This window comes from Anas platyrhynchos, chromosome 23 (genome assembly GCF_047663525.1).
Source record: "Anas platyrhynchos isolate ZD024472 breed Pekin duck chromosome 23, IASCAAS_PekinDuck_T2T, whole genome shotgun sequence".
NCBI classification, from domain to species: domain Eukaryota; kingdom Metazoa; phylum Chordata; class Aves; order Anseriformes; family Anatidae; genus Anas; species Anas platyrhynchos.
The window spans coordinates 4,677,352-4,703,612 of record NC_092609.1 but is presented as its reverse complement, the minus strand read 5'-3'; the positions used below and the strand labels follow the sequence as shown (position 1 = coordinate 4,703,612).

The following is a 26,261-nucleotide window of genomic DNA, read 5'->3' as shown; positions in this document are numbered from 1 at the left end:
ACACCGGCTCTCGCTTGATGGGAAAGGTCAGGAAGGGCCCGGAGTGCCCGGAAAAATGAAAGGCGTCGGGCTCGGGTTCGTTCCTCGCGGTCTCTTTGGCTCGCTGCTGCCCCTCGCCTTCCTTTGAAATGCAGCTTCAATTCCTTGGAAAAAAAAAATAAAATGCTGGAAATGAGCGCTCGGGAAGAAATCCCACGAGGCGAAGCTGCCGAGGGATGGAGCTGGGCAGAGCCGGGAGCGGGTGGAGCTCGGGGGGGGTTTGGTGCCGCCTGCCCCCGGCCCCGTGAGCTGCCCCAGGGCCTGGCGGTGCCGGACGTGCCCCGGTCCTCGTAGGGCTCCTTGCGACACCCCCTGTGTGCCCCCAGCACTGCACTCGCTCCCCACCCCATTAGTGCCCCCTACCCCATATACACCCCCGACCCCATATACACCCTCCAGCCCCATACAACTCCCCATACGCTCCCCCGAGCCCCCCACTCACTCCCACCCTACTCACTCCACCCCATAGAGCCCCCACCCCATACAGCCCCACCCCATATACACCCCCATCCCATGCACATCTCCTCCCCCATACACCCTCACCCCATAATTCTCTACCCCAAACACCCCCACCCTATATACATTCTTCCACCCCTACACCCCTACCCCTTACACTTCCCCCTGCCCCATATACATCCCCCCATATACCCCCACCCTACACACCCCACCCCAAACACCCCCATTCCATATACACTCCATACACACCCCCACCCCATACACTCCCATCCCATACACACACTCTCAAAACCATACAGCCCCACACCATACACCCCTACCCCATAATTCCCCACCCCATACACCCCACCCTATATACATTTCCTTCTATACTCCCCACCCCATATACACCCCCACCCCATAATTCCACACTGTATACACCTCCACCCCATTTACACCTCCACTGCATGTATTTCTCCTCCATACACCCCACCCCATACATCCCCTCCCCATACACATCCCCCCATAGCCCTCACCCCATAATTCCCCACCCCATACACCCCAACCCCATATACATCTCCCCCTATACCCCCCTACCCCATATCCTCCACCCCATACCCCCCCACCCCAAACACCCCCACCCCATATGCCCCACCCCATATACATCTCTCCCTATACCCCCCCACCCCATACCCCCCACCCCATGCCCCCCACCCCAACCCCATATACATCTCACCCTATACCCTCTCGCCCTATACCCCCCACCCCATACACCTCACCCCACACCCCCCCACCCCAAACACCCCCACCCTATACCCCCCACCCCATACACCCCCACCCCATATACATCTCTCCCTATACCCCCCACCCCACACACCTCACCCCATACACCCCCACCCCATATACCCCAACCCCATATACATCTCCCCCTATATCCCCCCACCCCAGACACCCCCACCCTATACCCCCCTACCCCATACACCTCACCCCATACCCCCCCACCCCATGCCCCCCACCCCATACACCCCACCCCAAACACCCCCACCCCATACCCCCCCACCCCATACACCCCCACCCCATATACATCTCCCCCTATACCCCCCCACCCCATACCCCACACACCCCCACCCTATACCCCCCCACCCCATACACCCCCACCCCATATACATCTCACCCTATACCCCCCCACCCCATACCCCCCACCCCCCACACCCCCACCCTATACCCCCCACCCCACACCCCCCCAGCCTATACACCCCATCCCCCCCCCCTCCCCCCCCCTCCCCACTCCCTCCCCTCGGGCTCCCCCCCTCGGCGGGTGGGCGGGGCCCCCGGGGCGCGCGCCGCCACACACCCTCGCGGCTCAGCCAATGGGGAGGCGCGGCGGGGGGGACGACGTCACGGGGGGGCCGGGGGAATCCTCAATGAGGCTGCGGGGCGCGCGCGGGCACCGGGGCGCGCGCTGCTGGGGGCCGCCTCCGCTCCGCTCCGCTCCGCTCCGAGCCGCGATGATCGCGTCCCATCTGCTCGCATACTTCTTCACAGAGCTCAGCCATGACCAGGCGCAGAAGGTGGGGCCGGGGGGCACCGGGGGGAACCGGGGGGAACCGGGGGGGACCGGGGGGAGACGGAAAATTCACCGTGAGGCGCCGGGGGAACGGTTGGAAGTGGAAAATGGGGAGAGGAAGGGGGGCGTGAAGGGGGGAAAGGAGGGATATGGGGAAGGGGGGAGGGAAAATGTGGGTGGAGGGGGGAGGAAATGAAAAATAAAAAAAGAGGGGGCAAAAAAAAAGTAGGAAGAAAACTGTATTTAAAAAGTAGGGAGAAAAATCTATATAAAAAGTAGGGAGAAAAAATATATATGTAAAAAGGGAGAAGAAAAAAATATGTATAAAAAGGGAAAAGAAAAAAAATATATATATAAAAAGGGAAAAGAAAAAAAATATGTAAAAAGGGAAAAGAAAAAAATATATATGTAAAAAGGGAGAAGAAAAAAATATATATACAAAAGGGGGAAGAAAAAATATATTGTATGGAAAGGGGGAAGAAAAAAATATTTTAAAAAGGGGAATAAAAAATATATAAAGGGAGAAGAAAAAATATATATATGAAAAGGGGGAAGAAAGAAAAAATATGTATAAGGGGGAAGAAAAATAAGAGAGGGAGAAAAAAATATAAGGGGGGAGAAATGAAAGAATATATAGTAAGGGGGAGGAAAAATATGTATAAGGGGGGAGAAAGAAAAGATATATAAAGAGAGAAAAAAAATGCATGTAAAGGGGGAGAAGAAAGTTAAAAGGGGAAGAAAGAAAAGCTATGGATAAAGAGGGAAGAAAAAGTGTATTTAAAGGGGGGAGAAAGCGGGGGGAAAGTTAAAAAAGTTAAAGAGTTAAAAAGGAAGATAAGATAAAAAGCAAGGCAAAAAGTGAAAAAGAAAGAAAAAAAATGGGGGAAGCAGGGGGAGAAGCAAAGCAAAAAAAAGGGGAAACCAGAAAAAAAAGGAGCTGAGGGTGAGGGTGGTGACGCCGGGGCCGCGGGCCCATGGTGGGCGGGTGGCGGTGTCGCCGTGCGGGACGTGCCGTGGCGGGCCCCGCGTGTCCCCGAATGTCCCCACGTGTCCCCACGTGTCCCCACGTGTCCCCCCCATGGGCAGGGGCTGGGGGGATCCCCCCGCTCTGCTCCCCGCTTTTTTTTTTGCCCGGCCACCCCCGTAACACGTGTGGCCCCCGAGCATCCCGCGGGCATCGCGGCACCTCCAGCACCGGGGGGCTCCTGGGGGGCACGGGGAGCCCACGGGGGGGCTGGCGGGGAAATGGCCGGGGGGAATGAAACCCCCTTAATTAATTAACCACGTGGAAATGGAGCCAGCCTCGATTTCCGACCCCCCCAAGGACCGCGGGGTGCTCTCGCACCGCGAACGCAAGTGGAAGCGTCCCCGGTGCTGCACCGGCACCTCGGAGCAGGGCGAGCGGCGATGCCTCCGCGCCCGTCCTTTGTTTGGCCAGGGCGGGCGGGCGAGCAGCTCTCATTAAATTCAAGATTTGGGGCAAAAAATCACTGCTGGGGCCATGGGTTTGGGGTTTCTCCGCTGAGGGTGCCGAGGGGGGTGGGGGGGTTTCGGCTGCTGCATCCTGAGCTGGGGCTGCAGCTCCCGTGGAAGTTGGTGGGGATTTTTGGGAAATGGAAATGAAGCAGCGCTGAAAGCGCCCGGCCACGGCGAGCCCCAGCGTCCTCGCTCCCGTCTGGGAAGGCGGCGAGGACACGCGGCGAGCGGGGCAGGCAGGGAGAGGTGAAACCCGCCACGCTGGCGGCAGCCCTGGGGCTGCGGGAAATAGGAAGTCAAACAAGGGTGCGGAAAAGAGAGAAAAAAAAAAAAAAAAAAGCTGCATAGAAAAAACTTCCCCAGCTGTAAAGAAAGACGGGGCTCGTCTTCTCCTTCCGCTGGCTGTGTCAAGTGTCGTGGGGTTGTGCAAGCGAGCGAGCCACGAGAGAGGGTTGTGTAACCCGGCGGCAGAAATAGGGCAGCGGCGTGGCCCCGCTGCTGCGTTTTTGGCTTTGGGTCAGCTCTCGGGTTCCTTATCAGGGGCTGGGGGGGTTTGTGGAGCGCCTTCGGCTTCGTTACGCGGCGTGCCCGGGAGCCGCCGTGATTCCGAACCCAAACAAAGCGGGTGGTGGAGATGTGGGACAAAACGGCCGCGTTCGGCCCCAAAAAGTAACCAGCCCCACAGCTGGGGTTGTTTTTTAAACAAATTCCTGCCGATTTGGAGCTCGGCACGGCTCTCCTGTAGGGGATGAGGGCATCCGTGCTGGTAGGGCAGATAACTAATCCCTGCCCTGCAAATCCTCCTGAGCGGGTACCCAGCACGGAGAAATGTAGGGGATGAAATTCTTGGAAAGCTGAGATTTTGCGATTTTCCCAAGTGCCAAACTTAAACCTAAGCCCAGAGTTCAAGCCTGAATTTGGGAAAAGATTTGAGGGCACTCACCCAGGCCGTGCTTGGGGTCAAGCGCCTTTTTTTTGATCCGAATCAGGCAGAAAAGAGCCTCGGACGTGGGAACGAAGTGCCCTTTCCCTGCGCTGTGGTTTCTTTCCGCGGCGGGACAAAGGCCTTCAAAACCGCCCCAAAATCGGACTTTTCTTTGCATTTTTCCTCCACCCAGCTTTCCCCAGGGGTCCGCTCGGTGGCCGGGAAGTGGGTCGGGGCCCGAAGCCCTCTCCCCTCCCAGGGGTTGTGCAAACCCCAGTGCGCCCGGGCCGCGTCCTTTGGCACCCCGGGATGAAAGCTGCCGCCACCCGACCGCGTTCCCCGGGGATGTGCCAGGCCCTGGGCTTCCTGCTGCCCGCCCCAGCCCCGTGCCAGCGAGGTGACAGCGGCAGCGGGCGGCTCGTGACTCACCACGAAATAATTGGGCCGGCAGCTTTCCTTCCTCACCAGTACTTTTCCTTAGAAAGAAGGGAAAAACGGAGCTCGGGTTCGTTTTCCTCCCGTTTTTGGCCCCAACCAGCAGGTTTTTGCTCCCCCCTTTATCTTTTGCTGCAGTACATTAATTTTACGTCGCTCCTTTCGCCCCGGCTCCCTTATTTTTTTTTTTTTATTATTTTGCAGCCGTGGGAGGGGCCGGCTGGGATTGCAGGTTCCTGGAAGCCATCCCACGGCTTCTCCTCGTCCTGGCAAGGTCAGCGGCAGGACAGACAGACGGAGGGACGGACGGACAGACAGACAGCCTGCCCGGCCCCCCTGGCCTCCCTCACCTTTCGGGGTGCCGTGGTGCAGCCCCGTCCCGAGCCTCCTCCCGTTTGCCTCGGGATGTGACTCAGTTTCCCCGCCGTGTCGTGCTGCTCCCAGCCTCCACAGCCCCCTTTTTTTTTTGCGGGGCAGCATCCGAAGGGGAAGGGGGGCTCGGATGGTTTAAAACAGGAGAGGGGTGCTGGTAAGGGAGGGGGGTGCACATAGGGTGGGTGACCCACAGGCTCCTGGCTCCCAATTTCGAGCTGGAAATGAGGCCATTTTCAGGTCCAAATGCTTTTTTTTTGGGGCTGCCCTTGGCTGGGTGGGGTTGGCAGGGGGAGATGCGCGAGGACAGGTCCCCATTCGCCGCCTCCCCCCCGGTGATGCAGGGGGCTGAGGAACGGGCGCCCCGCTCCTCCTGCGGGGCAGGATTGGGCCCAGGGCTGGGAGGAACCGGCCGAGCAGGAACGGCTCTGAGTCACTGCGGCTGGAAATGACTCGGGGCTTGTGTCATCGGGGGCTTGGCCGCACCGGGGGGGTCACGCGGGGTTGGATTCGGCAGGCGGGGAGCGGGCGAGGGGCACGGGCACTGCAGGGGGCAGGGGGTGGCTGCAGGGTCAGCCCCCGGACCCCGAAGCGGGGGGCTCGGGGACTGGCAGCGTTTGGGGCAAGGTCGGCGTCTGCCAAGGGAAAGGTCGTGGTTGTGTCAGAACTGGGGCAGGAATTCGTTAATTTTGGGAAAAGGGAATCCATCAATTTCGGGAAAAGGGAATTCATAAATTTTGGGAAAAGGGACTGTGAGGAGGAGGCCGGGGAGGGCTGGCAGTGCGCGTTTGTAGTTTTTAGGAGCACCGCCTTGGCCCAGCTCTGTCCATCGAAGCCTCGTAGCCCTCTCGGAGCTGGGCCGTGTTTTCTATCCTGACAAATATTTGATTCTCCGTTGCCAAAAAGGCAAAGAATCCGCTCCAGCACGCCGCCAGCCCCTCGTGACACCACGCCATCCCCCGCGAATCCTCCTGCTACGGCTGCGTCCAGCTGGAAACCGGAGGGGACCGACCCCATGGGCGCTTTATTTTTGGGGGGAAAAAAAACCCTAAAACGGCAAAGGGGAAGGGCCGCCTGCGGCCACGCGGGTGCTGCAGGAAGCGGTGGCGCTTGCCGGAAGCCGTAATCGCGCTGCTATTGCCACCCTCGAGCAGTGCCGGTCCCACAGCCACGAGTCGCAGAGCTTCCTTTTCCTTTTTTTTTCCCCCCCCTCTCTTTTTGGGGTGCCCCAACCCAAGTCACTGCCCGTGCGCCGGGGTAGGGTCTGAGCGCAAGGGAGTTTTCCCCGAACTGGAAGGAAATTGTTCCTGGTTGTGTGTTTGCAGCTCCACACCCTTAGGGACACCCTGGTGGGAACATCCAGATGATTAGGAGGAAAAAAATTCAGAAAATATCTGGCCAGCTCACGGAGCTGCTCCTCCAGCACCTCCCAAACCCCCCGGACCTTCCCCCGCAGCTCGAGCTTTCCTCCTCCCTTGGAGCACGAAGGGAGGGCAGCAGAGCCTCCTTCCCATCCCGTCCTCCACCTCCCAGTTTGTACCAGCAGGGAAGGCGTGCTGGGCCCAGTGACCCCATTTCTTTGAGGCTGGGTCCCGTCGTGTTCCCCAGCTCCGGGGCAGGACCGGGTGCCCGGACCCGGGGAGGTGCCGCAGCGCCCACCGTGCCCCGGCCGCCCTGACCTGGCTCAGCCGCCAAGTGGGACGGGGTCTGCGTTTGTAGGAGAAGATGATCCCGGGTTTAAAGAGCTTCGGGGATTAGAGGAAGGTCACCCCGCGTCTCGCGCCGCCGATTATTCCTGGAGGACATGAGGAACGTGTCCTGCGGAGGGGAGGCACAACCTCGTGCCCTGCACCAGGGCAGGGAGCTGGCCTCGGAGGCTGCTGAGAAGATCCCAGCTCCTGTGGGAAGGACGAAGGGGACAGGGGGGTGCTGGCAGCTTTTTGTGACCCCACAGGGATGAGACCCCATCACACAAGGTCCAAGGGAAGGACGGGAGAGAGACTTTGGCACCGTGGTGCTGCCCTTCAGGAGCAATGCCACAAGCACCGGCAGCGTGGTGCGTGCACCACTGACCTAAAAGGAGCTTTCTTGGGACATTTTGCCCCAAAACCATCTTTACCAGGAACCCCTGAGCCACACGAGGCTGCAGAAGGCAAGGCGAGGCAGAGGGAAGCTCGGATCCTGCCTCTCCGGAGCCGCAGGCGGCGCGAGGTGCTCCCGAGGTGCCCGAAGGAGCGGGGTGGTGGTTGGGGAAAGGCGCCCGCAGCCCGGCAGAACACGGTCCCGTGGGCTTGGGCCACCCGGCCCGGCCCGGTGCCATCGACCCACGGCCGCCAGGGCGGTCCCAGAGGGAATTTCATGGAGGAGGCAGCGGGTGGAGGCGAGAGGCCACAACCCCAGCCCTGCTCCGTGGGCAGCAGTTGGGGAAAGCAGCGGGCGTTTGCCTTCCTGCTCCCCGGGTGGGTGAGGAGGGGCAGGCAAACAGTTAGGGGGGTGGGGAAGGGCACGTTTCCTCCTGGGCTGCTCCCAGTTCGCATCTGCCCCAGCTCCAGTCGCCTGTTCCAGGTCGCCTCCTGGCCAGAAACCCCCAGGGGGATGCGAGGAGGAGGCTGGAGCCGCCGCCTACCGCTCCAAGCCCCTTCAGCAGGGTTTGGGCCCCGAAATTTTGGAGAGAGGGGACCCCGAGCAGCCCCGAGACAGAGCCCAGAGCAGGCGGGGGAGCAGGGCAGCGAGGGCAGCGCTCGTTCCGCGCCCGCAAAATGCCAATTTCCTCCATCAGGAGGAATAAAAGGCACGCCGGATTCGGGGTGACCCCATGGTACGTGCCTGCAGACAGGTGAGCAGCTGGGTGGGGTTCTCCTCTGGCTTCGCAGGGCTTGCAGCTGCCCTTTAATTAACGTTAAGTGAAGTTAATTGCGACGGGGCACAGCTCGGGAAGCTGGCGGTCCGTCTGTCTGTCCGCCTCTCCGCTTGCCGGCCCTGCCCAGCTCACGGACAGGAGCGTGCCCGGCGCCAGCGGCTGGCTTGGGGCCGGGATTTGTCCTTTGTCCTCCCAAGGGGCGCTTCGATGCCGCTTGTAGGGGCAGGCAGGCACCTGGTGCGTGGCTCTGGGCACCTCGCTCGTGGCTCTGGGTGTTTGCTGCAGGGCGCGGAGCAGCTGCCAGCACCGTAACGCTTTGTAAGGGCTCCCCAGGAGGGAACGAATGAGCAGCACAGCAAGGAAATGAAATAAACGGGGTGAATTCCCCACCGGCAGCCTACGCAGAGCGGGTTGGGGGGCTGAGTCCCAGCCATCCTCTGCTGTACGGCCCCAGGACCCGACTCGGGGGCAGAATCAGGCCCCTGCTGCAACGTGGCTGGGGGCTGCGGGGGCACTCGGGGTTTGGCTCTCCCGCATCCCCGTCTGGGGATGCTGCAGCGAAGGGCACACGGCGCGATTTGTGACCCCGAGGTGTTCAGGAAGATGTGCCAGGGCTGTGACCAGCGTTACCAGCATGCGGAGAAGCTGTCCCCTGGCACAGATGATCTGCCCTTGCTGGCAGACCTTCCTCCGGCCGCGGGGTTCATGCCCAGGTCCCCCCCATCCCGCTCACCTCCTGCCCTCTCGGCACCTTTCAGGTGGACAAGTACCTGTACCACATGCGGCTCTCCGAGGAGACCCTCCAGGAGGTGTCCGAGCGCTTCCGCAAGGAGATGGAGAAAGGGCTGGGAGCTGACACCAACCCCACCGCCTCGGTGAAGATGCTGCCCTCCTTTGTGAGGTCCACCCCGGACGGCACAGGTATGGGAATGGCAACGGGAAGCGCCCCCCCCGGGCCTTGCTGGGCCAGCTGTCCCCAGCGAGGTGGCCCTGGAGGTGCCACCACGTGCCAGGGGCCACTTGGCCTCGCGGTGCTGCAGGAATGGGGCTGGCGTTGCCCAAAAGGGGGTCCCGTTTGTGCCGGGGGGTGCTGGGCACAGGACGGGGACCGGGGTCTCCCAGCTCGTGGCGGCGTGGGCTGGGGTTGGGATTCAGCCCTCACGTGCCCGTCCCAGCAGGACGAGGCTGTCACGGGTCCAGCTCATCGCATTTCATCGAGGCCAGACAGCCCTGAACGCTGTGGGGACCGCGTGAGAAGGCGCTGGGGAGGCTCGGAGCCTCACAATGCGCCTTTCTGCACGCTGCCACGTGCCTCCAGCCTCCCGGCGGGGACCAGACCCCTCTCGGCCAGGAGATGGAGCACGCTCCTGGCCAGGCACGGCTCCCGTTTCGGGTTCTGACTTGCTCACCCCGCACCAAACCTCTTCCTCCAGCACCTCCTCCTCCTCGGGCTCGGGGGCTGGAGATGCTGCTCAGCCCCGGCGCCTTCAACAGGATCTTATAAAACCTCGGTGGAAAAAAGCAGGGAAAAAGGGAGCTGCCAGAAGAACCCCATCCCGGTGTGGGTCAGACCTGCAGACACAGGTCCTGATCTGTAGGATATGGATGGGTGGAGGTGCAGGGGGGGGGTTGCAGCTCTCGGGTCCCCGGGGAGCCGTGAGGAGCATCAGGAGCCTGCCGCGTGCCCGCCCGCACCCCGGTGCCGCCGACAGCTGGACCTGGCCGCCTGCCCCGGGATTGAGATTTAGATCTCTTTAAATATTTGAGAACGCCTTAATTACAGGGATAGCCCCAATCCTGCCCCCGGCTACGTGAACAACGGCAGCCAAAGGTGATGGGAGCGGCGCGGGAGCGAGCGGGGCGTGTGTGGCGGTGCTCCCCGGGGAGAGGCAGGGCGACGCAGGGAGAGCCTGCACCCACTGCTGCTGGCTGCACGAGCAAAAACTTTACCATAAACCCCCCCCCAAAAAAACAATTTCCACCAGGATGTGTCTCCCAGAGCAAGCCAGAATCATCGCCACCGCTCTTGGGTGGCAGTTTAGGGTGACAAGGGGCACGTTGCCGCACGAAGGGATGCAGTTTTCTATTTAAAAAAAAATAAATATTTATTTTTTGAGGCTCCCAGGGCTCTGCACTGTCCTCCTCCGAAGCGTCCTTGCCCTTCGTGCCTCCCCGTGCTCCTGCAGAGTTTCTGCTGTCGGATTAGGCCAGATGATGCCCGCTCTGTGGGGCTTACGCAAACACAAGGTCGTGCCTGCGGGAGATGCAGGGCAAGGGCACGGCGCTGCTCAGATGCCCCCAGCATCCCACTGGAGGCAGCAAACAGCCCCAAAATGAGTTTTTCCTTTGCTTTTGGCACCTCCTCGCTCTCTTGCAGCTCCTGGTGGGCTCAGCCACGCGCTGCTCCTGCTGCTCGGGGGACCTGGTCGTGCTCCTGGGCAAGGTGCTCGCTTTCCCTGGCCCCAGCCCGGACAGAAAACATTTCCAAGCAGGGCAGAGCGCCCTGCCCGCTTAGCTAACAGCCCGAGCACTTCCTTCCAGGCAGCACGGGTGTGTTTAACAGAATTAGACGCTGGGCTTCGGGGCTGAGAGCAAACAGTGCCTGGAATCCAAGCTCGGTGTTTGCCTTCCTGCTGGGAGCTCGGCATCGCCGCCCGCACCTTATCGCCTAACCAGGCCCTAATCTGAGGGAAGACGTGGCTGTGATATTTGCAAACCCAGTCCATCGTCAAGCCCAGATCCTGGAATTTTCCAGGAGAGGAATTCCCCAGTTCTCCTATTTTTCCTGCCTTCCTTTCCTCCTGCAAAGCCAAGCGCCGCTCACACCTCTCTGGCTTGCAGCCGGTGCTTCGTTCCTTGGGGCCGATGGGCACATCGTGTCGTTGCTTTGTGCTGATGGCTGCTGTTTATAGGGTCGAGGAAAGGCTGCTTTGGACCTGGGCAGGACGAGGGGACAGCCACGTCCTTGCTCTTTGGCCTCCAGGAGGGGAAAAAGCACAGCGTGGGGCTGCCCCCCACGAAAAGGGGTTTGCAGGGCTTCAGTGCCCGAATGCTGTGCTGCGAAAAGGAAACCTGCTGTGGAAACCCATCCGAGGGGGCTGTGGGGAAGGGAATGGGGAGACCCCTCCATGGGCAGGACCTGGGGCACCTCTGGGACCCCCCCCACAGCCCCAGCCTTGAGCCTTGCTGAGGGTGCTGTGAGCTGACGGCTCTCCTGGGGCGCTTGCACTGCTCCAGGGATGAAGTAAGGGCCATGCAGAGCCCCTGCGGCCCCCATTCTTGGTAAATGAGCATGAAACCACCCCAAAATCAACGTGAGCACTTGGCTTGGAGCAGGGGCTGGTGGCAGGACCCCACCTTGCAGCCCAGCAGCCCCCCAAACTTCCCCGTTCCTTCATCCATCGCACCAAAGCTCCCCGACCCCACCACCTCAGGACCGCCGGCCTATTTCTGTTCACCACCAATCCCCCCCCTTCCTGCGCGGGGAGGACCACTTCTTGAGACACCCCTGGTTAAAAAGGCTCCGTGAAGCCACTTCCAGGCCACCCTTGGGGTCTGTCACCGCCTGCGGTGCCCGGCCGGGGCCCGCTCCCCCTGGAATACCAATAACCCAGGCTTTTTGTTCCAGCCGCAGCCCCTTTGTAAAGGCAGGGCCGGGCACAATGCGGCCCCCGGGCGCTGTAATCTGCCCGGGGGAGCCAGCGCAGCACATTTAAATGTGTGCAGCAACCAAACAGTGCTGATGGAGGGCTTTCCCCCAGCCCTCTCCCCACACCGACAGGGTTTTGAAACAGCCAGCTGGGCGCTTTTCCCGCACCCCCAGGTCTCAGTTGATCCCAAATCCATCAGCGAGCTGCCATAGTGCTTGGTAAAACGGAGAAAAAAAAAAATCACAAAGTGTGGGGCAGCCAGCTGTGGGACAGCCCTGAGCAGTCCCTGTCCCCCTACCCCCATAGCAAAGTTTTAGCAAAGCTCGAGGAAGGAGAGCGCGGCGGGGCTCAGCCTTGGAGCTGGGCTTTGGTCGCTGGGGAGCTTTCCTGGGGTCCCTGCATCAAAGGGTTAGGGGACAGCATGGTGCCACCTCCCTTGTGGCACTGCTTTGGTGTCTTCCCCAGGAATTGCATCATTTTTGGGTGGTGTTTTGGGCATTGGTTCGCCTGGATGGGGCTGCTCAGGGTTCCTCCTGCAGAGCCCCCAGTCCTGCTCCCACCACCAGCAGCGATCCCCTGGATAAGGGGTCAGGATACGCCCCACCTCGCCCTGGGGCTCCATCCCAGACCTTGCCCCACATCTGGGGAGGGGGGAAGGATTCCCCCCGGCCAGCCCTGCAGCTCCAGCTCGGGCATCGTGCTCTGGGATGCTGCCTCAAGGGCCCGGCCCCGTTAACTCCTGGCTCTCTCCTCGCAGAGGACGGCGACTTCTTGGCACTGGACCTCGGCGGCACCAATTTCCGCGTGCTGCGGGTCAGGGTGTCCGACAACGGCCTGCAGAAGGTGGAGATGGAGAGCCAGATCTATGAAATCCACGAGGACCTCATGCGGGGCAGCGGGGCGCAGGTGGGTGGCGGCCTCCCCTCCTTTACGCCCTGGCCCCCGTCTCCTGGGGAGCCCCGACGTGTGGTGGCTCCATCCTTTAGGAGGAGCCAGGGTTGTTCCAAGCCACTGAGATGTCTCCTGGGGCTGGGGCTGGTCCCATCGTGTCCTTTCCCTGCTCTGGGCAGCTCCTGCCTCGCTTTGCCCGGAGCTCTGGATCCCTGACGCCAGGTTGGGACCGTGTGGGTGTGCTGTGGGGGACAGAGGGGGACAGCACGTGGGACGCGACCGCTGCTCTCATGCACACCCTCAACCTTTCAGCTCTTCGACCACATCGCCGAGTGCCTGGCCAACTTCATGGAGAAGCTGAAAATCAAGGACAAGAAGCTGCCCCTTGGCTTCACCTTCTCTTTCCCGTGTCACCAGACCAAGCTGGATGAGGTGGGTGACAGGATCTGCTCCGCGTTTCATTCTGCACCGCATCAGAACCATTCAGGTTGCAAAAAAAAAAACCCTTTGAGATCATCCCCACCGCTAAACCTTAGCGCTTTGGGATGCGCAGGGCTCAGGGGGGGGTGATGCTGAGCTCGTCGTGGCAGCCACCCCCCCGTGCAGCCGGCGCTTGGCGAAGCAGCAGCAGCCCCGAGCGCTGCACAGCACGGACGTGCCGAGCATCACATCCGCGCCCGCGACCTCGCTGCGAGCCCCGAGGCACGTGGCTCTGCTCCACTCATCACGTGCCGCCGTCTCCTGCTCCCGGGGGCTGTTTTTTTTCCTCCCTCGCCACGGTCAGGGGTTGGGTCCGGGCAGCTCCACGCTGCCCCGGCAGCAGGGCACGACCTCTGCAGCGGGGATGTGGTGGTGGCAATGAGGAAAGGTGGCTGCTTCCCTCGCGGGGGCAGCTGTAAAAGGGACAAGTTGCTGAGGGAGGAAGCGTCGGCTCCACGGTCGCACCCAGGTCCTTGCACTCCGTGCCTCGGTTTCCCCATCCGTAAGGCGGGCGGCTGTTTGTCTGCCTCTTGCCAAAGCATCCCCGGCAACTGGGTTGAAAAATCTGCTGTCGGAGATTGCTGATTCGGTCGATGCCCCCACCCTTTTTCTGGGCGACAGGGATAGCTCTGCCGTCCCCAAATGGGGACAGTCCCGGTGCCTGTGCTGGTGGGGCGGCCAGATGCATCCCACAGTAGGCAGATCCCTGGATCCGCTGCATGCACTGGAGCTGGTTCTGCTCCAGGACTCCATGAACTCAGCCACCAAGGTCACGTTCCCGGCAGGAGGGAGCGAGTGACTCACGGGCCCATGGCCATAAACCGGGATGCGGAAACCGTTGCTGATGCAATGGCTCACAGGAGATAACAGGGAGGGAATTCCGCCTGCAGTGCTGTCCGTCTGTCCATCCGTGTGTGGGTTGGGTGATTTGGGGACCCTGAAGTGCATGGGTCCCGCTGAGCTCTGGTTCTCGCTGTCCCTCCGCAGAGCATCCTCGTCACCTGGACAAAGGGGTTCAAGTGCAGCAGCGTGGAAGGCAAGGACGTGGTGTCCCTGCTGCGCAAAGCCATCAAGAAGCGAGGGGTAAGGAGCCCCGCGGGTCCCACGGGGATGGGACGGGGTGCGTGGGGTGTGCTGAGGTGCCGTGATGGGGTTTGGCGGCGCTCAGCCTCCTCTCCTGCATTTCAGGACTTTGACATAGACATCGTGGCCGTGGTGAACGACACCGTGGGCACCATGATGACCTGTGGCTACGACGACCACAACTGCGAAGTTGGACTCATTGTTGGTGAGCAGGGCTGGGCGGGGGAGAATTTGGGTCCGTCCTGAGCAGCCCCCAAAAGGGATCATGTTCCTTGCGGGTTTCAGGGTCTTTTGGGGAGTGAGAAAGGTGACAGTGACCTTAAAAGCAAACAGCACCGCCTGTTTGTGCTCCTGTGTGAACCAAGGAGATGTTTTAGTGTTTTTTATGGGGGTAATTATGGAGAATAAGGGGAACCCGGCACCATTTGTCACCTCCACGTGCCTGAATCCCCACGCTTGGTTCAGGTACCGGCACCAACGCCTGCTACATGGAGGAGATGAGGCACATCGACCTGGTGGAGGGGGACGAGGGCAGGATGTGCATCAACATGGAGTGGGGCGCCTTCGGCGACGACGGTGCGCTCAACGACATCAGGACGGAGTTCGACCACGAGATCGACATGGGCTCGCTCAACCCCGGCAAGCAGCTGTAAGCAGGCTCCTGGCTCCGTGGGCTTTGCTCCGCGTTGCTTTGTCCTCCCGTCGTGCTGGCGCTGGGGGACGGACGCGGTCATCCCAGTTAAGTGGGTCACGGCGTCCTCCACCCTGCCAGCTCCAGCAGCTTCAGCAGGGGATGGGTTGGAGATTCGGGCTGTCAGCCCCCTAACGCCCGCTTCCCTCATCAATCTTCCGCTTGGATGCGCTGATTTGTTTCCTTCCCCCTGCCAATGGAATGATCAAAAAGCGAATACCACCACCTAATGTTCACAGCCAAGTCCTACAGACTTCCCTGGGTACCATCCCAGCTGGCAGCTGCGGTGGGATTAAGGGGAATCGCTGCCCATCGGGTAGCCCTAAGCCCTCCTCGCAGGAGGACGCTCATCAACATGCCTTTAGTTTCTTGGTGATGGGATAAAATATGGAAAAAGACACCCGGATTGTGCTGGGAGGCTGCGGTGTCACAGCTGAGGGTGTAAGGCCAGCCTGGCCTCGGTTCTTGCAGGGGTGCAGGCACACCACTGCCTTGAATAGCTCAGTGTCTACCCTCTTTTTGGGGCACCAGCTGATTTTTGCGTGCCTATGCTGCTGGTGGCCACCTCCAGTAACCAAACAAATGCATCTGGTGCTCGCCCCTTTGGCAGGTTTGAGAAGATGATCAGCGGCATGTACATGGGAGAGCTGGTGCGGCTCATCCTGGTGAAGATGGCCAAGGAGGGGCTCTTGTTCAGGGGGAAGCTCACGTCAGACCTGCGCACTACCGGCCACTTTGAGACCAGATACGTCTCCGCTATCGAGAAGTAAGTAGGGTCTGGGTGTTTTTTTGGTGTCCCAGCCCACCTCCTGACATCTGCACTGGGAGAAATCGGACCCACTGGGCCAACTGGGACACCTCAGGTGGCGAAAGCTGGATTTCTAGGCATTAATCCCTTCTGTTTTGGCTGCCCAGGGAGAAAGAAGGGCTGCAGAAAGCCCACGAGATCCTCACCAAGCTGGGCCTGGAGCCATCCCACGAGGACTGCCTGGCCACCCACCGCATCTGCCAGATCGTCTCCACCCGCTCGGCCAACCTGTGCGGGGCCACCCTGGCCGCCGTGCTGCGGCGCATCAAGGAGAACAAGGGGGTGGACCGGCTGCGCTCCACGGTCGGCGTGGACGGCTCCGTCTACAAGAAGCATCCCCAGTAAGTCCTCAAAACATCAGGGAGAGGCCAGTGGGGACCAAGAGGGGGTCTGGCTGCAGGGTGCTGGCCCCCGGGCACCTCTGTTTGGATCCCAAATCCTCCTCGTTTGCCATCCCAGAGGTTGATGTGGCCCATGGTGGCTCACTCGAGTCCTTTTCTTCCTCCTCCTCCGTAGCTTTGCCCGGCGCCTCCATAAGACGGTGCGGAAGCTGCTGCCCGACTGCGAGATCCGCTTCGTGAGGTCGGAGGATGGCAGTGGCAAGGGGGCAGCCATGGTGACGGCCGTGGCCTACAGGCTGGCTGCCCAGCACAAGGCGAGGCAGAAGATCTTGGAGGCCCTCAAACTGAGCCACGAGCAGCTCCTGGAGGTGAAGCGGAGGATGAGGGTGGAGATGGAGAAGGGGCTGGGCAAGGAGACGCACGCCAAGGCCACGGTGAAGATGCTGCCCACCTACGTGTGCTCGACTCCGGATGGGACAGGTGAGGCACCTGGATCAGCCCGACCTGCTCATGCCCTACGTAGGGCAAGGAGCATCTTGGCTTGAACATCTGAACCCCCCAGGAGAGTCTGGGACCTTTGTCCTTCCCTCCTTACCGTGCGAGTGGCACCAAGGGCTTGAGCCTCCAGTATGCTACTGGGAAGAGCCTCCAGGCCAGCCCGCACCCGACACAAAGCTCTGCTCTGGGTGTGCTCGCTCCACCACAGCTTTCTCACCACCGTTGTCCTGGGTTGTGCTCCCGGGTCTGTCTGGGGCTCGGGTGTGTGCCTGCCCCTTGGCAAGGAGTCTCCTGAGGTCTGGAGAAACTTCTTCCTGCTTTCCATCTGCAGCTCATTCCCATCCCATTCCCAACCCATTCCCATCCAAGTCTTGGTTTCCAGGCCTCCCAGCATGAAAGCAGATTGGGGTCAGCCTCTGGGCCATGTCCACGATGCTCCCTGTTGGGGTCTCTCCCCTGATGATCTCTCCTGGTTTTCAGAAAAAGGCGATTTCCTCGCCCTGGACCTGGGGGGCACGAATTTCCGCGTGCTGCTGGTGCGTGTGCGGAACGGGATGAGACGCGGCGTGGAGATGCACAACAAGATCTACTCCATCCCGCTGGAGATCATGCAGGGGACGGGCGAGGAGGTGAGGATGGGCTGCTGGAGACGGAGGATCAGGGCCCTGGGGTGGCAGCAGCAGCAGCTCAGATGGCCAACACTGGCCGACCACAGGCTCTGGGAGCACACAAGTGAGAGGTGTCTCGAGTCACACTCTGTGCTCTGCAAACCACTTTGGGCAGCACTTGGGGATGGATGGCGAATGTTTCTAGAAGGAGCCAGATGGGCTCTGGGGACACCCTGAGGAGGGCAGTGTCCCCATGGCACCCCCAGGTTGCTGTTTCGGGTCTGTTGGGCAGGCTGGTGTTCCTCACCGTGGTTGTAACCCCTTCCTCTGTCTTTGTGCACCCAGCTCTTCGACCACATCGTCCACTGCATCTCCGACTTCCTGGAATACATGGGAATGAAGGGCGTTTCGCTCCCGCTGGGGTTCACCTTCTCCTTCCCCTGCAAGCAGACCAGCCTGGATGAGGTACCCCCAGCCCACCCACCCACGGGCAGAGATCTAAGGGTGCCCACCGCGAGCTGGTGGGCAGGGGGTGCCCCCCTCCCTCCCCATTTACCCTGTTTTTCTTCCACCACAGGGGATTCTCCTCAAGTGGACAAAAGGCTTCAAAGCCACCGGCTGCGAGGGAGAGGATGTGGTGAGCCTGCTGAAGGAGGCGATCCACAGGAGAGAGGTGAGCGGCCGCGCCGCTGAGAAGCCGGCTTCTCACTCCCACATCCCGACTCTCTCTGGCGTCTTTAATTGGGCTGCAAATTAATGGGCTGAGCACGGTTAATGAGTGTCTGAGTCTTAACAACCACCCTTAGTCATTGCTAGAGGTTGGATTTTCAGGCCCTGGAGCTAGGAGACAGCTCCTGGCCAGGAAGGAGCAGACGTCCCCATGAGCAGAGGGGACACCGCTGCCTCCATGCAGACCACCCAAAGCTCCTGCCCTGGGGGTTCTTTCTGGCAGGGCTGTCCCAGCAGGCCGCTTCCTCTCCAGTTGCATCGTACTGGAGCTGTCCCGAGCCCCAAGCACCCACTGGCAGAAGCGTGGGGCCGTAGGAAGCCCACGGGTCCCTTCCCAACCCTGGGGGCAGTGCAGTGAGCTGTGTCCCCCAGCGGTAAGACGTGCAACCCCTTCCCTCTAGGAGTTCGACCTGGATGTGGTGGCGGTGGTAAATGACACGGTGGGCACCATGATGACGTGTGGCTACGAAGATCCATACTGTGAAGTGGGGCTGATAGTCGGTGAGAGCTGCAGCTTTCTTACAGGGTTCCTCCGCTCATCCTGATCCTGGTCAGGAACCGCTGCCTGCTCCCAGCACCTTTTGGGATCTCGTTGAAAAGGGATCTCATGGAAAAGGGTGTCCACAGGCTTTTGTCTTGCATGCACACCCTGCTTTTCACCATCTGTCCCGGTGACAAACGCTCCTCTCCCCGCAGGCACGGGCAGCAACGCCTGCTACATGGAGGAGATGAGGAATGTGGAGCTGGTGGAAGGTGATGAGGGCAGGATGTGCATCAACATGGAGTGGGGCGCCTTCGGCGACAGCGGGTGTCTGGATGACATACGGACAGAGTTTGACTTGGCCGTGGATGAGCTCTCTCTCAACCCCGGGAAACAAAGGTGCGTGGGGGCTTTGGGGGCTGTGATGAGTGTCCCTTCACCCCTGGTGTCTGTGGGGAGGTGTCGGAAGGTGGAGATGAGGCTGGGTGTCCAGGAACAGCTCCGGGTTGCCCCATCTGCCTCCTGGTGAATCCATCTGGATCCTTCGTGCCCTGAGGTTCAGCCCTGCCCTCTCCCTGCCAGGTTTGAGAAGATGATCAGTGGGATGTACCTGGGGGAGATCGTCCGGAACATCCTGATAGACTTCACCAAGCGAGGGCTGCTCTTCCGCGGACGGATCTCTGAGAGGCTGAAGACCAGAGGGATCTTTGAGACCAAGTTCCTGTCCCAGATAGAAAGGTGAGGACCTGATCCTGGCCTTACTGCTGCAGGCTGGAGCTTGGGAGGAGTGTTCCCAGGTCTTGCGGGAGAAGCCTCAAGCACTCGGCTCAGAACCAGGGCAAGACACAGTGAAAATAATTGGGTAAAATCCAGGGATCTGGGACAGGGAAACTGTGTTTGGGGGTGACAACATGGACTCCTCCATCCTCTGCCTGTGAAGCCCCTTGGGTTGATGCTCTCTGAGCCAGGAGCACCCGGGCTGTGCAGGAGGAGGATGAGGAAGGGGAAGCCACGCACCCACGCTGCCTCCTAACGCTGCCCAACCTTCATGTCCTCCCCAGTGACTGCCTGGCCCTGCTGCAAGTGCGCTCCATCCTCCAGCACCTGGGCCTGGAGAGTACGTGCGACGACAGCATCATCGTGAAGGAGGTGTGCACGGTGGTGGCCCGGCGCGCCGCCCAGCTCTGCGGGGCCGGCATGGCAGCCGTGGTGGACAAGATCCGGGAGAACCGCGGCTTGGACTTCCTCAAGGTGACAGTCGGCGTGGACGGCACGCTCTACAAGCTGCACCCGCAGTGAGTAGCTTGAGGGGGTCATCCGAGGAGATTTGGGCTGGGGAGGGAAGGTTGGGCTTGGCTTGGGAGGCTGCTCCTTAATGGCTGGGGAGCCAGGTCCGGGTTGAACCCAACCATGGGTAGGGGGCAGCTAAAACCTCCTCTGGTGAGGCTGGTGGCCTGGGGGGGCCACAGGTGGGGCCAGGTTTGGCTCTGGGCATGCAATGTGGATTTAACACATGCCCTCTGCTGCCCTTTCTCCTTGGCGCCACAGCAATGGCCGCTGGCGGCCATCTTGTGCGGCCGCGCAGGGCAGCTTTGGGCACATCGTCCTCCCCCAGGCCTCACGAGCTCCTTGTCCTTGTCCTTCCCTGCAGCTTCTCCACCGTCATGCACGAGACAGTGAAGCAGCTGTCCCCCAAGTGCGAGGTGACCTTCCTGCAGTCGGAGGACGGCAGCGGCAAGGGTGCGGCGCTCATCACGGCGGTGGCTTGCCGCATCCGGGAGGCCGGCCAGCGGTAGGAGAAGGGAGGTTTGCCGAAGAGCTTGGTTTCAACAAAACCGATTTCCTTCCCCATTCCCTCCCTCCGTACACACACACCCACACCCATACACACATGTGGCCTCCCCTCCAAGCAGACTCTTAGCTTTACTCGGTCCCTCGGGACGCCGCGGGTGGGACTGGAGACGCTTTGTACGAAACGTTGTTTGGTCGTACGCTGTAAAAACTGCGTGTCGAGTAAAGCTAAAAGTGTCTTCGGCTGTGAACCCATCCCAGCCGCAGCCGATGCCGAGCACCAGCACTCCTCCCCGCACCTCCTGACCACTCACGTGTTCCCTAATGGCAGAAACATTAGAGTAATGCCGACGCTGCATCGTCACTTTACAGTAACCAGTACCTATTTATCTATGTCGTGTGTCCGTGCTGTAGAAAGCAAAACCTCTTTCAGATTGGGCTAAAGGCCTCCGTTAGTCTTTTACCCTGATCACGGCTGTGTTATTTCCATGAAAGTCATGGCAAGTCTTCGAGCACGGGGTGCGAAACCGCACCAAGAGGCGCCGCGTGTCTCCGCACGGAGCGCTGAGCGGAGCCCGACCTGGCGGACCCGAGGTGGCTCCAGCAGAGCTGGGAAAACCCCGGGGGAGGCAGGGGGCAAGCCCCGCGCCCCCACCTCCCACCCACACCCTACTAGAGCGTGGCTGCGTGCCCCCTGCCCACCGCTAGCACCCAGCCCCGCCGCACGCATGTGTGCGAAGAAGGCATGCAGAAGCATCCCAGATTTGTGTCCTCAGCCGGCGCGGTGAGTCTTGGCTCATTTTGTCTGTGGAATAGCTCCAAGTCTTCCTAGCCATCAGGGGGTGCCTGCGTTGGCACACCGTGTGCCCACATCTCAAGAGATCGTGCATCTTTTCACGTACCTGGCCTCGGGGCCGTGCTGCTTAGCTTCCACGTCATGTTAATGTCATTTAAGAACGGTACGGAGTACTTCCTTCCTTCCTTTTTTTTTTCTTGTTAATTTAAAATTTCCTTGGGGTAGACTGGAGAAAAAGACCCAAATTCTGAGGGTGGTTGTGTGAGAACTTCAGGCATCCTTTGTCCCCAGAATGAGAGGGACACCGGAAAGCCAGGGCCACGCTGCAGGCAGGGGACGAAGGAGCCAGTCCCTGCTGTCACCCCCGTTCATGGCAGCCTCATCCCCTGCCAGCACCCAGGTCCTGATCGACACGGTGCCACCCCGATGCCACCGATCAGTGTCACCCAGATGCCACCCGGGGCTGTCACCCCAGCCCCTTCCTAAGGCTGTGTGCACCATGGTGCAGAGCAGCCCCCGATTTCACCAGCAGGAGAGCCTGGGGGTGAAGGGAACAAGCAGGGGCATGTGTGTTTCTGTAAATATTTAGTGGAAGGTAATGAAATCCAGTGATATACAAAAATAATAATGATGATAATAATAATAATTCCCATGAACAGACCTTCAGTTTGGAGGACAGAGGTTTTTGGGTATTTTTATGTATATTTTTATACTGCTTGGGGTCACCTTATTACCAAAAGTATCTCTTCTATGTTGGGGGTCAAGTTCAGTAGCACAATTCTAAAGCAAAACTGCTCTTTGGGCATTTTAAATGCTTATTTTTTTATGAGCCTCAAGACAATTATAACAAAATCTGACTGTGTATAGAAGTGATTTAAGAAACCAAGTTTAGTGGAAGTTTTAGAAGATAATAAATAAATTTTTTAAAGATGCTATAGAAATCCTCTAATCGGATACCAAGCAGTTGTGTGTGATTATTTCCTGAGAAGACTGACGTCTTACCTGCTGAAAACTTGGAACAGCAAGGTTTTTACCTGCTCCATCACGCAGAAGGGTGCCACAGCAGCGGTGTCTTTAACCTCCTAGGGACTTACCCAGCTGTGCCCCTTTTGTGACACGTAGCAGCTTTGTCAGTCTGGGTTACGTTTTCTGCAAGTGTCGTTTTGGGGACAGGGCGGGGAGGATGGGGACCGCGGGCAGCCCTGCGTTTGTGGCCGATTCAGGCTCCGTTGGTCGGTCGCTGTGTGGTCTGATTGTAAGCTCACACCAAAATGTTGCCGTGGCACGTTATGTGAATGTGTTTAAAATGAAGAAGGGAAGCTGAAACTGTAATTATTGACATGAAGGGAAGATCAAATTCTATGTACGGAGAGGGACAGGCTGACCAGCCCGTCTCTCCTCCTCGAGACGCGCTGCTCTGTGGATGTAGGATGGCTTTTGTTTTGTTTTGCTTGGTTGTCCCCATTCAGATGCATTTTCCTTGTGCTCCTTCCTGCTGGCACCTCCTCTGGCTGCGCAGAATGGCATCTCCCATGGCAGGAAGCCACCCTTTCCTCCCCAGGGATCGTTCTCGGGGTACTTTGGACAGGGTTTTATTGTTACTGCTTTTTTTATAAGCAACAGAATACCGAGCCTTGCAATTTGCCTCTTCCTCTCTCGGGGCCAAAGGCCGCGTATCATCTCCTGGCACCTGAGATGTAAGGAGGACCTGAGAGTTCCCGAGGTGCAGAGCTCTGGCCCAGAAGCAGCTGGCAGGGGGCAAAGCAGAGGAGGTTGTCCTGGGGTGGCTCGGGGTCACGTTGCCCCTCCCCAAGCAATCAGGATGTGCCCAGGCTGTTGGCCAGAGAAAGGAAGGTGGCAACGTCTGGGTGCAAAATACCCCAAATCCACGCGTCCCCATACAGGGGGTGCTGTGGTAAAACAGCGACCAAATACACTGGAATGGGGAACCTCGGTGCCCCATCTCACCACGCTCTCCTCCTCCCCAGCTAAAGAGGAGGAATCATCTCTTGGCACATCGCTTCTCTGGCTCTGGCAGAGGAGTGGGCACTGAAGGGGTGACTCCTGGTCACAAGGGAGCTTGGAGCAAGAGAGAATCAAATTAATCACCGGGTGACATCCCTCTCAGGCTGTTGTCTTTCAAACCTGAAACAAAGAAAATGCATCTTAATGAGGACATTGGCTCCGTGCGGGGCAGGGGGAGTTAAATAAAGCCAAAGACTGTCCGGCTGCTAGCAGAAATGAGTGACTGTAGATTCACCTGATGTTGTTATTTCGTGTTTACAATATTTATTTTTAGTAATTGACTGCGATGATATTATATATAGGCTTCCTTATTTTTGTACTTTTCATACCGTTTTCCTGAGTGTGGTGTTGTACTTCTCAGCTCCCCTTTGCCACGATTGCTGCTCCTAGTCAGTGACAAATAAAAAAAAAAGAGAGGAGAAAAAAACCCACCCATTTTCTGGGCTAAGTTGTGCTGTGTTTGGATTTCTGTGCTCCTGCCACTCTGTAGCAACCCCCTGGGAAGGGCATCTGCACCCCAAGCCCTGACCCTATCCCCTGGGACAAAGGACAGCGCTGGGCAGGGATTTCTTCACCCTGACAGTCCCAACACAGCCAGGAGGGTGGAGGTGGGACCTGGAGACCTGTAGATCAAGGGATGGAGTCATCAATGTCTGGAAAAAGAAATCAGCATACATCTCAGGCGAGCTCTTGCCCCATCTCGCCGCCCGCCGGGCGGGCAGGGCAGCGGGTGCAACCAGCCCCAGGAGCCAGCAGGGCGTACGGGCAGAGCAGGATCCGGTCCTGCACCTTGCAGCGGGGCAAGCCCTCAGCACAGAGCAGGAGCCCTCGGGCAGCTCAACCCACCAGCCAGGCCTGGAAAAGCAGGTATTTTAACGAACCTGTTCTCTTCCGGCAGTAACGAGCAGCCCAGATTTCCTTCTGCTGAATCAGTGACGGTTTTAAAAGCTTTTTACTAAAGTGCTCAAGCATCTAAAACCAAAGTCTGATGCTCTAGCAGATGAAAGCCTTAAAATTCTGCTCCTTGTCCAAAGAAATAAGAGAGAGAACGCAAGATTAGATGGAGAGGCGCTTCCACAGGAAGAGTCTAATAGAAAAATACAATTCCTGGCACAAAAGGACAGACACCAGTGAGTCTTCCACTTCAAGTCATTTATTGACAAGTTGCCACATTTCTCCATCGTGCCTAATAATTTCATCCTTGTTATAAAGTACAAATGGTTTTATACTTTTCTGACATTAAAAAAATAGGCTACTAAAGAGGCAAAATTCCCACCTTGAGTCCAAAAATTCTGATGTAAGAATTCAAAACTGTAATAGTCAAACAAAAACCCAACACACACGAGAAACAAACACAGGGTACCTCTTATACTTGACTTGCTCATGAAACCAACTTAAAGTGAATCCCTTGTTCCCAGCTCTTACTTTGGATCCTGTGACCTTGCTTAACTGATGTGAAGTTTGTGTGAACACATACTACTCAAAAGGCACTCAAAGGTCACAAGTTCCTGAGCTAAAATGGGATATATTCCCAATGTAACAGTTAAAACAAGTCACAAAAAAAAAAAAAAACAAACACGTTTAAAAAATTGGTATTTGGTTTATGTGAGTACAGGAAGGATTCAGCAGAATCCTAGCTGAAAGCTGCTGCTGTGTAACAGACTCAAATAATGCTTAGTACATTAGATTACGTTCATTAGGTGGAAAAAAATTATTTTATGAGCAAATTTGCAAATTCACATGCTAAAAACCGGAAGAGAAAATTTTGCTGAAACATAAAAAAAGGCAGATAAACAAGAAAGAGAAGTATCTATATGAGACGCAGTAATGGCTTAAAAAACAAGCAGGTTTGAAAGTCTGTCCAGTTAACTAACAGAAGTTGACAAGCATCCACTACACAGATGCATTTGGTCCTCATGGAAAAGGAAAGGACCAGAAAAGCCTGCTGAATATGGACCTGGTATTTACAAACCAGTTACTTACAAACAAACAAACAAACAAACAAAAAGAATAAACCCATCACACTAACTAACCATACATCCTACAGCATGTGCTTAGAATTTGACAGGTAAGTTAGCGACACGTCATTCATACAAATTCCCTATTTCCAATTTGGCTCAGTTTTTACCCAGAAAAAAATAAGAGTGGAACACCTCTCGAACATGGAATGGCTGTTGTCTGAAAATGCGGAACAGAAACAAAAACGAATAGAGGGTAACTAGTTTTGGCCTGTATCACTTCTGGTCTTATCTTCAGATATGCATAGGAGTATACTAAGGCCATGTATCATTTGCTACAGTGTAAGGCCTTGTTGTTGTCAAAGCTCTGTGCGTCAGCAGGGCATTAACTTAAAGCAGGCATACGGAGTCCTACGAGTGCTACTATGTTCCACTGAAGAGGTCTCAGCTTTCCAAATTTTCCAGCGGTGCCTCACTGTCAGTCTTCTTCTCCGGCGACGTGTACAAGAAGTTACAGCAGATGTAGAGTGGGAAGATCAGGAGCCTGCTGTCCAGGTTCATTACCACCTGCTCCTGTAAAGCAAACACAAAGGATGTTTGTACAGCGAGCAAAAACTTCCCTTAGAAGGAAGTACAAAGAGCACACAAGATGGATGCTAACAATCATTCTATAAATTTTAATGACTGTGTATAAAAAGATCAAAATTTAAAAAAAATAAAATAATCAAGATAATCACCCCCTTCAGCAGATATTTTATAACAGTAACACTGATAAGATGTTCTCAAAATGGTTGTAAGCCTTTGTCCTTTGTCCCAGTGCTGCCATCCTTCCGCATCAGACATAACGAAACTGCAAGTGGCTGAGAAGACTTCCAGTAAGCTGGAGACACTGTTACCACTCTCAGTTTCAGGTGATTTAACAAACCAGGCAATCCTTAACAGCCCGTTCTGTAAAGCAAACTAGTTTGATGTTTGAATTCTTTTTGTTTTACTCTAAGAATTGGCTTGGCAGTAGCAAAACGGGTATATTTTCTTAAGAAAAGTCCTCTCTGAGGTTTCTGTTTATTTTTTTCTTGCATAGAATAATAAATACCACTCTTGAACAACATACAGACATTCTTTTAACAGTCTTCAGTTTACAATACAAGTCTCCTTAAATAAACTCCAGATTTGCCTCTAAATAAGCAGCAGTCTGATGGACCTATTATTCAGAAGGGTAATCGCACCAGTGCTGGAAGTCTGGGAAAGCGAGCTGCCATCCGAGCATGACACCAGCAGCAGGTAGTTTCAGCAGCACCATGGGAACTAATTTCATTATATCA

The 26,261-nt window shown here is 57.6% G+C and overlaps 2 protein-coding genes across 2 annotated transcripts in view; one reads left to right on the top strand and one right to left on the bottom strand.

Annotated features, from left to right (window-relative positions):
• The first annotated feature begins 1,898 nt into the window (after positions 1-1,898).
• On the top strand, positions 1,899-24,557 carry LOC119713467 (hexokinase-2). Its single transcript, XM_038166842.2, has 18 exons — positions 1,899-2,045; positions 8,868-9,030; positions 12,517-12,665; positions 12,963-13,082; positions 14,118-14,213; positions 14,319-14,418; positions 14,679-14,862; positions 15,515-15,670; positions 15,820-16,053; positions 16,229-16,533; positions 17,032-17,180; positions 17,505-17,624; positions 17,737-17,832; positions 18,290-18,389; positions 18,585-18,768; positions 18,952-19,107; positions 19,431-19,664; positions 20,021-24,557. The coding sequence occupies exons 1-18, from the start codon at positions 1,899-1,901 to the stop codon at positions 20,163-20,165; spliced, it is 2,838 nt and encodes a 945-aa protein (XP_038022770.2). The 3' UTR covers positions 20,166-24,557.
• The window catches only part of GMCL1 (germ cell-less 1, spermatogenesis associated), a 19,600-nt gene continuing 17,457 nt past the window's right edge, over positions 24,119-26,261 (bottom strand). The window contains exon 14 of the mRNA XM_038166843.2: positions 24,119-25,512. Coding sequence (XP_038022771.1) covers positions 25,384-25,512 — 129 coding nt within the window. The 3' untranslated portion in view covers positions 24,119-25,383. The remainder of the gene's footprint in view (positions 25,513-26,261) is intronic.